General features: G+C 42.5%; 1 protein-coding gene across 4 annotated transcripts in view; it reads right to left on the bottom strand.

Annotated features, from left to right (window-relative positions):
• Positions 1-14,982, bottom strand: part of LOC107377468 (rho-associated protein kinase 2) — a 43,136-nt gene that overhangs the window by 15,496 nt on the left and 12,658 nt on the right. For all 4 annotated transcript variants that reach the window (XR_008564654.2, XM_054748001.2, XM_054748002.2 and 1 more), the window contains exons 7-17: positions 14,133-14,271; positions 9,306-9,397; positions 6,742-6,901; positions 5,018-5,114; positions 4,845-4,924; positions 4,681-4,729; positions 4,471-4,606; positions 4,293-4,384; positions 1,176-1,422; positions 335-441; positions 69-228 (exon numbers count right to left, since the gene is read on the bottom strand). Coding sequence is in view for 3 of the 4 variants with exons in the window: in XM_054748001.2 (XP_054603976.2) it covers positions 69-228; positions 335-441; positions 1,176-1,422; positions 4,293-4,384; positions 4,471-4,606; positions 4,681-4,729; positions 4,845-4,924; positions 5,018-5,114; positions 6,742-6,901; positions 9,306-9,397; positions 14,133-14,271 (1,359 nt within the window). In the remaining variant the exon portion in view is untranslated. The remainder of the gene's footprint in view (positions 1-68; positions 229-334; positions 442-1,175; positions 1,423-4,292; positions 4,385-4,470; positions 4,607-4,680; positions 4,730-4,844; positions 4,925-5,017; positions 5,115-6,741; positions 6,902-9,305; positions 9,398-14,132; positions 14,272-14,982) is intronic.

Below are 14,982 nucleotides of genomic sequence, written 5' to 3'. Positions count from 1 at the left end.
AACAAGCCAGCTCGTTTTATATATAAACTGTTGCCCCTTCTGCTTTATTTTGTTTCCTAGTTGCCCACCTTTCAAGGCCTCCGATTTTGCCTCCTCAATGGATTGATAGACTTTATTTTTATCAGCGAGCTTTGCTTTAGTGGCTTTGTGCTCTGCCTCTTCCTGCTCCAAACTCTGCTGGAGAGACTTCAGCTTAAAAGTCAGATCGATCTCCTGGTTGTTCTTTTCCTGCAGTCAGAATAAAAAAAGCAATTTTCTTTTAGTGCCTTTAACACAACATTGCACGTACAACTTGTTAAATATAACGTTTAAATGATTAGCGAACAAAAATAACCTTTTCAAGGTTGTTTAGCTTCCCCTGCAGCTCCTTCTTCTCAGTTTGGATCTTAGAAAGTGTCGATTTCATCTCTTTCAGCTCCTTTTCCAGACCAGAAAGGCTTCCTAATAAGGAGGAAAATGAACAATGGGGAAAAGAGAGGGATTGTAAAATGATTTGTTACATCCAACTGATGCCTTGAGACAAAAATGCACCAAAATAAAAGGTATGAATTTAAACGGCTCATTTTCAGACATTACATAATCCCCTCTGTCCACTTTTGGCCTCAAATATGCACGCACACGCACGCACGCACGCACACATGCACGCACGCACGCACGCACGCACGGACGGACGCACGCACGCACACATGCACACACACACACACACTTTGGTGTGTACTTTAATTTTATCTGAATCCGCCCACATGGAGACTTTGAGGAGAAGAAAGAAGCATGAGGAGGTTTAGAAGCAAACAGGTAACACTTTGTTTTAATACACCCTTCAGACTCAGTTTCCAACGTGTTTCTAAAGACGTTTGGGCTCTTGTTTGGTTTTAACAGCCTCCTGCTTCACTCTCAGCCTGTTTTCCACCAATGATCACATATTTCCCAAAGCTGCGTCCAAAAACACGACTCTGTTCTAACGCCCTCTCCATCCTAAGTTGTGTAACATCTTTTCCCTGCAATTTAGTTGTTTACTTGCTGTAAGTGTTCTAGATCAATCAAACCTCTTTTATATCATCTCTTCTGGCCCTTTTTAAACGTTTTATTACTTAAATAAAACATAAGCTGAAAGACGAGTTGTTTCTAAACACATACTTGGTTCATTTTGATGCCTTTTACGGTCAGAACCTCACCCTGCAGGTCAGAGATGGTTTCAGCTCCGAGGCTGCGGTTCCTCCTCTCCTCCTCCAGCTCGGCCTGTAGTCCTCTCAGCTGCTTCTCCTGCTCCAGTTTGCAGTTTTCCAGCTGGTTGTACTTGTCCTGCACCTCCCCGAGGCTGACCTCCAGGCTCTGGGCTTGTTTCTGGGCCTCGGCCTGACACTTCTTCATCCGTGCCGCCGCCTCCTTCTCGGCCTGAAGCACGGCGTTGGTCTCCTCGAGCTAAACGCGGCAAACAGATGGGGTCAAACTTCCTCCCGGAAGGTTAAACTTCACCTGAGAACTCCAGTTTTCAAAAAGAAAACCATGACCATGATGTTTTTTTAATCGGAAAAGACTATCCAGGATCAGGCCTCTGCTGTCCAGAGCTCATCTGGAGTCTGTGTTGCATGCTTTCGTCCTGTCCCGTCTGGACTACTGTAACGCTCTGTATGCCGGTCTGGGCCAGTGCACGGTTGCACGGCTCCAATTTGTACAGAACTCAGTGGCTAGATTCCTGACAGGTACTAGATGCCGAGATCACATCACTCCAGTGCTGGTTGATCTGCACTGGCTCCCGGTGCAATACCGAGCTAAATTTAAGATCTCAACTCTCGTTTATAAGGCCCTCCAGGGCAGTGCCCCCTCTTACATTACTGCACTTTTGCACAAGTATGCTCCACCTCGGTCTCTTCGTTCAGCCGAGCAGGGACGCCTGGTGGCCCCCCCGTCGAAATATCGATCGAGGGGTTATCGTGCATTTTCTGTTTTGGCTCCAACTCTGTGGAATGAATTGCCATTGAGCATTAGGCAGGCGCCGTCCCTTCAAGTCTTTAAGTCTCGTCTAAAGACTCATTTTTATTTGATTGCTTTTCAGCGCTAGGGTTCATTGAATTGCCCTGACATTATGGTTTTTAATACTTCTTTTTGATCTTATTTTGTCCACCATTTGTTTTTAATTGATTCGTCTCATTCCGTTACCTCTCTGTATTTGTAATATTGCTTGCTTGTTATTTTATGATTTTATGTTTTTATCTTGCTTTTATGCCCAGGTACTGGGAATGTTTTTATGATGATGCTGTTCAGCACCTTAGGCTTCTGATAACGTTGCGGAAGGTGCTCTAAGAATAAAATTGATTGAATTGATTGATTGATTGATCAAGTATTCAATCAAGGTCATTATGAACAGCCTCTTGGAGGTGGCACGGCGTTGTTTTGAGGCAGTTGGAAGTATTTAGGAATTGTTTGTGGGATTTTTGATTATATTTCCTAGAAATGCAGCCATTCTGGTTTCAAAGACGGATGCAGATTTTTCATTCTTCTTGCAAAAACTGAATTTGACCAACTCAAATCAGCTCAAAGTGCTGCAGTTATTTATCACATAAAACAAATCTGAACTGCTTGAAAATATAGATTCTGAAACTAAAAACATCCATTTGGAAAGCCTTTAGTTACTAGAGTCAATTAGTGCTTAGTGGTGGTGAGTTTGTGATCTAGAGGGAAATGTGTATTTTTTTTTATCTATGCTTGGCAATGGTGCATTCACAGACCTAGAAAAAAATAGATTTTTGAGTTTCAGATTTGGATTTTGGCTAATTCTGTCATCTCTACTACTTCTGCATGAAGCTTCTAAATGTAATATTCTATGATATCCAACCATGAATTGACTTGGTTATAATAATAATAATAATAATTATTATTTGGCCATTTAAAAGTTTACTAATGTATAAAAAGTGAATTTCTTATTTAGCTACCTGAACAGCCTCAGTTCAGAGCAACAGAGTTTAGGACCTCTAGAAAAGATGCGCTAATGGCTAGTCTGAGCACAGCTAAAGTCAAAGTGTGTTGCTGCCATCTTAAAATGCGTCCAATCTTAAAATTTCACATTGTTTAAAGCAACATTATTTCGTAAAGTCACAGAATTACATGCTTATTTAGAGGCATATGGCCTACTTGCTGTTTAACGACGCAAACACGTGTTAAAAATGGCTGCCATGCATAACTTGCATTGATTTGAAGCGTTTGTGTGCATCCCCCAGAATTAACCAGACATTTTAGAACGCTGAAATATACAAGTAACCAGTAGGTGGTGTTGACAAAACGAGCGAGATACACCCACCAGGGTGACTCCGTCTCGGCTTTAGAAGACTTTCATACCATCTAAGATACCACTGCTGTCTTTTTTTTCCTGCTGTGAACTCAAAATTTACGCCATGTTTGTGTTGGTTGTACCCACAAACCCGGCTTTCTATCAGGTCTGAGTAGTCTAGTGGGCCCCCGTGTGGAACACTCCGGTACTACACGCGGTGCCGTGCAGTGTAGCGCAGCAGCGAGAATGTGAACAAAGATGCTGCCTGCACCAACGCAAAGTTAAAAGTAAGTATATCCTGGCTCTAACAGTCACCAGGTGAAGCTAAATTAACCCTTTCTGGAGCATTCAGGGGTGAAGTCTGGCAGCAAATTAGTACTTGTGCATAAAAACATGCGGTACAAAAGAGGTGACGGTGTTTATAAAATCCCATTTAAAGACGACAGGAGGGCCCTTTGGTCTCAGATGACCTCCATAGACTCATAGCTGTTTCTCTTAACAGAGGCTGTTCAGGATGCGATTTGACAGAGACAGTAATTATATCCAAGTTTTGCCCAGAAATTACCCTTGTAATGACTTAAAACCTCCAGCTTTAAAAATTATTTAGTTTTTTCCTTTACTTGTGTTATTTAATAAAACAAATGCTTGTACAACGATCAACCAACCATTACTTTTTCCTGTACTTTGGTTAATTTTAGCAAATTATTACACAATTTTATTAAATAGATCAAGTTTGTTCCAAACACAGGAAAAGAGTTGGTTTTCTTTAGACATTTGACGTGCCGCTACTCCTGATTCAGGTGTTTTTCTGGAGATTATGACAGCAGATCTTTATTAACTGTTTCCTGCTTTGATAAATCTCGCGTTGACCTCCAGCGCATTAATCAGCTACATTATTTACACTTCAATGACAAACAAAACAGCTACCTGCTAAAATCCTCTTCATGCCCTAAACTTCACTTTTTGCTCTGAAACGAGCCTGAAACTTGGCATCAGCTGGCTGTTCCTAATGCCAGGTGCTCACCTGTCTCTGCAGCTGCATCTTCTCTTCATTTGAGATCTGCGACTGCTGGTTCCTCTTCTTCAGATCCTCCAGCTGGTCCCTCAAAACGTTCACTGAAACAAACGACAGGAAGGAAAGTGAAGCTCCTGGAATGTCAGCAAGACATTTAGGCTGTGATGTAAAGTTTGTTGCTGCTCACGCTCGTTCTCCAGGCTGCGTTTTCTGTCCGATTCCATCTCGGCCTTGCGAAGGCTCTCGGCACTTTGGTGCTGCAGCAGCGCTCGCTCTCGCTCCAGCTGCCTCAGCGAGGCTTCCACCTTCTGCCTGCTGTTCATCTGATGATGGATCATAAACACGGTGAGCAGAAACAAACCTGCACTCTCCTGATGGTGTCAGATTTGGTTCCTACCTCCTTATCCAGCTCTTTGACCAGCTTATCTAAACGGTTGGTTGCATTTCTGCAAAGAAAACATCACTTTTAATCAAATTACAGCACTGGAAGAACTTGTGGTTTTTTGTTCAATAATAAATCTATTTGTGTGTGTGTGTGCGTGCACGTGCATGTGCTCATACCTGCACTTTTGCTCCAGCTCATCTTTGGCCTGCATCTCATGATCGAGCTGCTCCTCCAGCAGTTGAAGATTTTTCTGCAGCTGCTCAGAATCAAAGACCAGAAAAAGAAACCAAACCATTTATCAGGTCCTGTCCATAAACGATGTAAAGACTTTGCACAAAAAGACACAAACCTCCTTCTTGTCCAAACAGTTCTCCTTGTCTTTGGCGTTTTCTTTAGAATTGTTTGATTCCTCCACAGAGCTGCTGTTGCCACCGCCTTTCAGCAACCTGGGGGGAAAAACAGCAAAGAGTCCAAACTTTTATATTAATGCTTAGGAAATTTCAGAGCAAATCTGTCAGAGACCTCAATCCACAATAAACACCATCCTGCCTTCCTCTTCATTTCGTTTGGTAAAGTTGCGTGTTTTGTTTTGCGCCTCAGGGCCACCGTAGTTTACAACGCACCATGCTCATCAGCTTCAAGTCTGTATATTAAGATATAAAGGTATAAATTTCTATTTCACACAAGAAAATGCAGCCATGTTTAAAGCTCTGATTCACTTATTTATATATATACATATCTGCGGTGCTTTCTCTAGTGGATCTCTCTGAAAAAAGTTCTGGCGCTCCTGTTTCAGGATGTAGAAGTTAGCAGGAAAAGGGAGCAGAAAACAGCATGAGATGATTCAGGATGAGAATCAGCACCTCAAAATTCGAGACCATGGTCTTGAGTCAGAACAGGGCAGAAGGCCTTTAGGGTCAGGGATGAGGTCTTGCCCCAAGTGGAGCAGTTTAAGTAACCTGGGTCTTGTTTCACAAGTGAGGGAAAGATGGAGTACGAGATTGACAGGCGCATTGGTGCTGCGTCTGCAGTGATGCGGGAGTTGTACCGATCTGTCGCGGTGCAGAGAGCTGAGTCAGAAGGCAAAGCTCTCGATTTACCGGTCCATCTACGTTCCTACCCTCACCTATGGTCACGGTAGTGACCGAAAGAACGAGATCGCAGCCAAAAGGAGTTTTCTCCTCAGAGTGTCGAGAATCTCCCTTAGAGATAGGGTGAGAAGTTCAGTCATCCGGGAGGAGCTTGGAGTAGATCCACTACCAGTTCAGGTGGCATCTGGTTAGGATGAGCAGGCTCAAGAGGCTGGGGAGAGGAAAGTCTGGGCCTCTGCTTAGGCTGCTGCCCACATGACCAGACCCTAGATAATAATGGATGGATATTCTGACATCTCACCTCTGATTGGCTAACAGCAATTTGACTTTTCCACTGCCTCCATTTGCTCTGCCATGTTGATGTGTTATCTCCACCAACATCACAAGCCTGAAGGAGTTCTGCCATGTTGTGGAGTTGCTAATGCTAACGGTTAGCTTCTACTAGCTGAGACATGCTCTGCTCTCTCCTGGACACTACACCAACAACAGCCTTCCCCGTCATAATGTAATGTAATGCATCAAATAAGGGCAAAAGACCATTTTCACATTTCGCCTGCACGTGGAAATCATATTTCAAAAATAACAAGTAAAAAAAAAAATTAAAACGGCTTCTCAGTGTCGTTTGCTTCAAAGTTTCTATTTTTTGCAGGTTCTTGTGAAATATTTTACTTTGAAGAAAGCGTCTACTTCCTAAGATTAGAAAATAAGACCATAACAACATAAATCCTAATTTTTTACCGAGCAAAACTGGGAAAGGAACCGAGAGCTAATCAAAAGCAAGCAGTGCAGCTGAAGTGACGAAACAAGGCGGCAGTATGGGACTGAAACAGAGTTACAGTGTCTGACTGGAGTACAGGGACTGCAGTATGACTGGCATGAGAGTCTTGCTGAGGATGAATGCATTTCTGTACGTTTAAACTTAAAAACTAACAAAACAAGAAACAATAACTTTAAAAAATTGAGTGAAAAAATAAAGACTTACTGATTTTCTTTGAAATAAGTGAAGCCAATAAAAGGTAGCTGGTTGCCCACGAAGGCTTTGGGTGGAGAAAAGGTCTCCGCATCTCCTTTTTCCGCCTCTATGTCATCAAAGTTACTCGTGTCTATGTCGCTGTGGAGCTCCGGCACAACTGGGGCCACAGCTGGAAGACAGAAAGAGAGTCAGAAGGAGAGGAGGAAGGGGGAGGAGGAGGCGCAATGCCGAGAAGAGTCGGGGAGAAGTAAAGATGCTGATGTGCTCAGGGATTTAAATCTTAAAAGAGCGGAATATTATTTTTACCCGTTTTGAGTGAAACTCTGTGCCAGCTTGGTAGGCAAGTTTTCTGCCTGAGCTCGACACCCCTCCTTTTCCCCACACACTGCTCGCTTTGTGCCCCGCACACTGTTGCCTTTCACAAATGAAGCCTAACCACGCCAGAGCTGATTGCTCCTGCTCTCTTTTCACAAGCGCACACACACTTTAGAAAACATGCAGACAGAAAAAAGAAAAAAAGCATCTGTAAAGCGGCCAGTCAGATAAAACTAAACTAGCTCTTTAGTCTATAAAAGGATCTTAATTAAGACAAAAAAACAAATAAAGCAGCCATTATGGATTGGACGCCGCAGACCAGAGTAACTCAAGCTCAGGCCAAGAGCTCATTGCTGCTGGGTCGAGACTCGGCCCCCAGCGTGACAAACCGGAACGGGGATGAAACAAACGCAGGGGCAATCAGAAAACAGAAACTGGAAAATAAAAAGAAAAGTGTGGTGAGACAGAAAAGAGACATGGATGCCCTTGTGGCAAGAATTCCCAGAATGCTCTCTGATAGCGGGAGGCTTAATGACAGGCAGCCGTGGCCTCAGTGAGAGCGAAGGAGAAGGAGACGCTTTGCAAACCGGGGCGCCCCTCTCATTAGATGTAGCCACATGGGCTGCCCCGCCCGCCGCTACAGGGATGCATCCATCCATCCATCCATCCATCCATCCATCCATCATGCTCACTTCTTTTATTATGTCGGTTTAATACTTGACATCAAAACACGTGAGGCATGAATGCACAACCACACACGTTAACACACTTCTGCAGGACGCAGGAAACGTTGCAGGGTCATGTTTGGAGAGTGTGTGTCCGTGCGTGTGTGTTTCAGAACACGCATGTGCAAACGTGAGGAAAGCAGCGGCACACCAGCGGTCTCATGTTCCAGACCGCCAAGCGCTGATCAGAAGTTGGGTCCTAATCTGGACCAGGTGAAGCGGAGGAAAGTCGAGGCAAATAAAACGCATCTGAGTGTAATCACACACAGACACAGAGAGGCTTTTCATATTCCTAACGCATCCGCTTCTCTCGTTCTCTCCCTTTTTTCTGTCGCTTCTCATTTCCTTCCAAATGGAAACAATTGATTAAGCGATTCACATCTGAACAATTCAGCTCTGCACAAAGAGCTCAACTCTTTTTTTATTACAACAAAACTTTTTTTTAGAGCCACTCGATGTTGGAAATGTGTTAAGAGTGCACAACGTCTTCAATCTGTGATGCTGATGATTTGTGATTTTTCTTTATATGTTTTTAGTAATTTACCACACTAATATTTATTAGGGGTGGGACTTGATCAAAAAATGTATCTAACAGATCAGAGGCTTTGTAATCAATTAATCTTGCTTAATCACATTTAATCATTCAAACGATAGGGCATACATTATGATACTAATCTTTTTTGGCCCTCAATGGTGGAGCGCTCAGGCTCAAACATTAATTTTTCCTTTGTCCTAATTAATTCGTTGTAATTAATGGGTTAAAATTCCTACCCCTAATATTTATATATTTGTAATAATATTTACTAAACTAAATGCATATAAATGAAATGAATCAACGTATCCAACAAAAATATAATCAGTTATTATTTTAACCTTTTTATTGTCGAGGTTTCCTACATTGTTGATGCTGATTTAAAACCAACATTTAAATGGTTTAATAGACTTTTTCAAAGTATGTTTAAAAAAAGAGATAAATTACAGAACTCCATTCATTTGTAAAGCACCAGCCTCATGAATGTAAAAGGAGATATGAGGATGTTTCTTCAACTCAGCTTTAGTGTTATTATTTAGGAAGATTTTGTTTAAATTAGAATTTAAAAATACTAAATGATCAAAAACAATGTTAGTTTATGTTTTTAGGTCAAACCCCAAAAGCTGAGCACCATTTAAAAATGAAACGAAACCTCAAGAATGTTGTAGGTTTTCTTTTAATGAAGTAGCAACAGCTTAAATTTCATGCCATTATAAATATTCTCAAATGCATGCATAGTTTATTTTGCAGGATTTGTGCAAAATCTGATTTGTTCTGCATAGGATCCCAACTTATTAGGTCAGAAGAGTGAAGGAACACATGGCGAGCATGTGCACTGATGCTGGAAATAAACTTGATTATCAGGCTAAAGTAAAACAGGTCTGCAGAGGAATGAGCTGGACTTGATAAGAGGCGCATGACCAAAGAAGGAAACCCAAAAATCTGCACCTGCACCGATTTACAAATCAGCATTGAAACAGCATGCACGTGTGTACTCTTACTGTCACGGATGTTGTCGAAAGTCCACTGGTCGTTCCTGAAGAAGGGGTGACGTTTGATCTCATCCACTCCGGTGCGGCCCAGACGAACCTTCCTGCACCCAACGACAGGCAAAAGAGAGTCTGAGAGCAGAGTCGTCTTGGTGTGAATGCAAAAAATAAATAAAAAACACAGCCCGCTCCTCCCCTCAACCAACCATCGCAAACATCATCCAAAACACGAGTGGAATGAATGCGACCAAGGTGACCAGCATAGAGAGCTGTGTGACCAGAGGTAATCCACATCCAAACCATCAAGACACAATCGAAGAGACTACTCCTTCCTTCTCTTATTTCACTCTTTCACCGCCTTAGCGTCCCCTTCCTCCCTTATTTCCCCCAATTCCACCTCTGGGTACAAGGCTGGAGAGGGGTAGGGCCGTGGGACATTCCAGATCCAGCCAGAAGGAAGAAAGGGCAGAGGTTGGGGAGGATGAAACAGAAAAGGAGAGTTTTCTAACACCAGCATGTAGAAAACATACAGCCATGTTTCAGCACCCAGGAGGAGGAAGTCAAGTGTGATGAGGGAAAACTCAGAAATGGAAATTGAGATCTAAAAATACAGAAGGGCAGTTTTTCAAATTACAAGACGGAAATAATGTGTGAAGGAAAACGGAAAGAATTCCAGAGGAGAAGGTGGATGTGCCTAAAAGGGTGACACAGCATGATGGGAAGACAATGACAGAGCATGTGGGTTAAGTGAATACGGTCATTTGTGTGTGTGTGTGTGTGTGTGTGTGTGTGTGTGTGTGTGTGTGTGTGTGTGTGTGTGTGTGTGTGTGTGTGTGTGTGTGTGTGGCTTGGCTGCGGTACACACACATCAGATTATGTCTGTGGTGTGAGAATATGGAAAGATAAAGTAAATAAACAGGAGGAGGAAAAAAAACAACAACATATGAAAGGCTGCTCTATAGGCAGAAAGGGTCTGTGTTTGAGCCCTCTTAGGGGAGGGGTCTCTAATGTAAACAGGAAGTGGTCTCTTCCACAGGAAATAGTCACAAGTCTGGAGCATTACCCACACACCAACTTACCCAACCGTACCTTTAACACTAATGTATGAAAAATAGAAAAAAATAAATAAACAGCACTGTTTATGTTGGACTATATTATTTTTGTAAACTATACTTAAGTAACAGATGCTTTTAAACTTTCAGCTAGAGCGTTGACATTGATCTCAGTGATTGTTGGGTTAGCCAGTTTCATGTCTGACTCTGCTGCCCTCTGCTGGCCAAATAGTGCACTGAACAGTTTTGTGGAGCTCTTTACCTGTGTTACGGCTGTTAGCTGTAATGCTAGCAGTTAGCATTTTCAGTTCGTCGATCATCAATAAAAGAACAACAAAAAGAAGAAAGTTGTTTTTTTCTGTTGCCATCATGGTGTAGGCAGGGTGACCAGAACATGAGCTTCCAATACAATGAGATAAAGTAAAAGAGATGCTAGCTCTACATCAATGTTAAATATACATTGAATTATTAACAAATATTAATGCAAACAGCAAAAGCTTTTATACCATTTCACGGTTCTTCCCCAGTGAACTCAGGCTCTTTGGACCTTCTAAAATGGCTCTGAGTAACTTAGCTAAAATCTTTTTTCAAAACACACAACAAATGACTAACCTCTAAAAAAATTCAGATCCAATCTAATAGAGATCCTTGGAGTTACTTTTTTTCCCCAAAAATTCTGAAAATGGCTTCAATTTCATTCAGTCATTATTTCTCACTCTTCTGCTTTAATGGTTTGTGTGCGCCCTCCATGCACTCCTGACTTGCGTTAAAGTCACACCCCCTATTTTGACAGCAACAGGCAGCTTTCACCACACAGTTTACGCAAGACTGAAACCCTAAACGGGAGACTTTCAGTAACGCGGGGCATAAGTTAAAATTTGCGGGATCTGTGAAAAGTAATGAATACACTGTCCCGGGATGTCTGGTCACCCTTTCCTGGTGGCGCCTGTATGTAAAAGTAAGCAAGTAATGTCTTTGGAGGCCAAGCAAACAGCTAAAATGGTCTACACTGCTCTGAGGGAGGCTACAATATCACAGACTGATGGTGACCTGGCTTTGTTGTTACTGGATATTGTTTTGTCCAACAATGTGGATCTTTTTACTTCTTGATTCTTTTTTAGTTGGCTCGGGTTGGTGTTATCCCGTTGTTAGTGCTGGCTACAGCAAGGTTGTTTATGACCATTGTAATTCCACTTTCAACCAGTAAGGCAGAGGAGCAGGAAACTATCTAGTGTTACTTTAAACAAAGCTGTATTTTTTTCTTGTTTTCAATTAATATATTCAACCTATGAATTTACATCCAAATTCCAGTAATATTTACATTAGAGGACACCAGAAGTGACTGAATCTAACATGATGGCTCACATCATGCGGAGGCCGGCGACCTCTTAGCAGATCTCTAACTCAAAGGAAGGAGTTTGACATGCTGTCAAAACCCTTAAACCTTTGCACCTAATCTACGGACTTCTGTACCCGGGGTCTCCAACCCCCTGACATCTCGGATCCGCAAGGGCGTCTCCACAGTGAGATGGCGTCTGTATGCAGTTTGATAAGAACAGCTTACAGCTCAGATGCAAATCAAATTCTTTTATTATCCAGAACTCACCTCTCTCTGAGATGCGTGGACTTTGACTCTGAAATACTATATTCACAACCTAGTTCCAGACACTCATCTCTTTGTTCGCATCCACTCACAGGAAATAATAGTTTAAACCATTTGTCAAGTCTTAAATTGTTTGTAAAATAAATTATCTGTTTGCAAATTTGACTGTTTCTTGAATCATAAGTGAAGTGTGACGATCCCTTAATAATTAAAAGAATCCTTGAACCTTCTAATTATTCATCCTAAGACCAAGCAAGGTGATATTCTATAATAATAGAGTATTACAGCTATTGGTCACAAAGTAATGAGAATAGAAATAAATAGCTCTAAAGCAATTTATTTAATGCAATTTACCCTCTATTGACTTCATTACAGTGTTTCAACAAGTAATTAAGATGATTAAAATGTATTTACTGTAAATCCTCTAATACAGGCCAGTATTCAATTAAAGGCCGGGTCTCCAATTTTGGCCCGTGTCGGAGTCGGCGGAGGTGAATAATGGCCGGTCTCTTATTGTGGCCGGGTGGAATGTGGTAACAAGCAAGTACGGGGGCAGTTGTGTCATCGTCTCACTTTTGATTTGCCAGTGATAGACCACGAGGGTAACTTTAACCGTGCGGAGATGAAGAGGAGGCGAAAATTTGATATCAAGTTCAAAGAGAACTGCGCTGCAGAACACTCTGGGGAGCAGTAGCAGGGGTTGTATGAACTAGTCGACTTCACTACAGTGACTTTTTATGTCTGTCGTCGACTAGTCGCTGTCACGTGATAATTACCGGCAAGATGCAGCCCTCGGAAAAGACAGCAGCCTGCTGTCAGCAGGTGACAAGCTCTTGCGCTTGGGGGGGGGGGGGGGTGCAACGCGCTGTGCCAGAGCGTCGGTACTGACACGCGATCGTTCATGTCGGTTCATTTCCTTTAATGTTTTCTGTCTTTTATTTGTTCCTGATGTGTTACGCTGCTGTGGAGCGGGGCACATCACCTTGTCCTCCGACGCACCGATCACTGATGCGGCCGCCAAACAGGGAGCGCTCCGCTGTTTTTGCGGTCGGTAGATCTGCCTCCTGAGCATGGCCACAGTAACAATCAGGTGTTGCCACCTCAAAAACTAATTTAACACGCAATCGTTCATGTCAGTTCATTTGCTTTAATGTTTTCTGTCTTTTATTTGCGCCTGATGTGTTTCGCTGCTGTGGAGCGGGGCACATCACCTTGTCCTACGACGCACTGATCACTGATGCGGCCGCCAAGCAGCGAGCACTCCGCTGTTTTTGCGGTCGGTAGATCTGCCTCCTGAGCACGGCCACAGTAACAATCAGGTGTTGCCAAATTATTTAACACGCGATCGTTCATGTCGGTTCATTTCCTTTGATGTTTGCTGTCTTTTATTTACGCCTGATGTGTTTCGCTGTGGAGCGGGGCGCATCAACTTGTCATCCGGTGATACACCGATCACTGATGCGGCCGGCAAGCAGCGAGCACTCCGCTGTTTTTGCGGTCCGTAGATCTTTTAGTACTGCAGTTCAAAGGTAATTCATAAGGTGAATATATATGAACCCAGGTAGCAGTTTTTCTTTAGGATTGAGAGGAGATGCAGGAAGATAATAAACAGACAGGACAGAAAAATAGTCAAATAAAAACAAGTTAGTTTTTGTACCTGCTGGTTGCAACAAACAGACACCATTGAAGGTAATCAGAAGTGAGGAACAGAAAATGAAATAATTATTTTAATGTTTAGAGCAGCAGGAACTCCGAGAGGCTGCTGGCGCATCAGTGAGTTTGCGGCCGCTGCGCAGGGGGAGGGGGGGAGATGGCTGAAGCAGAAACTACCGTTGTTAAAAGAAACGTGTTTAACTTTGAAAATGTGGGCGCAATTTTAATTGTCAAAAACTCCAGCGAACCATTAGTTCATTTTGCTCAAATAGAAATAGAGGCCTGCCTCTAATACTGGCCATCCTTCCAATAAAGGCCTGGATCTTGATGAGCTTGAGTCAAATACAGGCCCGGGCCTGTATTAAAGGATTTACGGTAGGTTGTAACTCCGGGTGATAATAACTTACAGGTAAACTGATAAATGACTGGCCACAAGGAAGTTGGTGAAATTTCCAAGGCAAATGACATGTAAATTACAGCGAGTATACCAGGCTAGACAGATCTGAAATCTGTAGAGTTTGGTGTGCAAACCTGTCAGTCAGAAAGGAGCAGATGAGATCTTTGGCGTCCTTAGACATGTCGACATCATCTGGAAAGCTTAGGGCGTTCTGGTGGTTCATGATCTTCCCATAAGTTCCGATGAGCGACTCGGCATAAAACGGAGTTTCACCTATGACAGAAATCAGACATCAAAACATCTGAAAAATGACCCAAAATGGGCTGAATCAAAACATTTGTACAAAACCGAGATTGAAAGTTATTTTGAAAACACAGACCCAGAAGAATCCCTGTTATTGAGTAATGTGAAGCAGAAAACACCCCGTGTTTTGATTCAAGTGTGAACTCTGACCTAAATCAATTAAATTGTGTGTTAGAAATATTTTACAAGGTGTCTGACAAAACTACTCTTCGCTATGAGGCACTGACAGGTTTAGACACTTAAAACGAAAAAAATCTGCTGGCGGTCAGAATCTGTTCTGCAGTATCCTAATCTGTATCAGAAACATCTGAATTTTTATTTGTTTTCTTTAGTCTGTGAACGCAACATTCTCAAGCAGCAACAATATATAAAAATCAGACATTTTTCCTGGTCAGTGAACTCACCACTACTAACCTTCATGTGGAAGCTTTTTCTTCCAGAAACATTAGCTTTGTTTACGTAAGAACAAGTAATCAGAATGAATGCCCCATCAGATCAAAAATTCTTCAACTAAACATGTCAGTCGGAATATTCTGATCCGATACGGTCCGATCGGAATGAAATTCCATTCCGATTGAGAGAGGTGGTTTTGTCCGATCAGTCGAAATCTTGGGAGTAAAATAATGCCCACTTCGCAAATTCGGCGTGACGTTTTCCCGCCTTTGCAGCCGCTCAAGTCAG

This window comes from Nothobranchius furzeri, chromosome 2 (assembly GCF_043380555.1).
Source record: "Nothobranchius furzeri strain GRZ-AD chromosome 2, NfurGRZ-RIMD1, whole genome shotgun sequence".
Taxonomy (NCBI): domain Eukaryota; kingdom Metazoa; phylum Chordata; class Actinopteri; order Cyprinodontiformes; family Nothobranchiidae; genus Nothobranchius; species Nothobranchius furzeri.
This window is presented reverse-complemented; position numbering and strand designations above follow the sequence as displayed.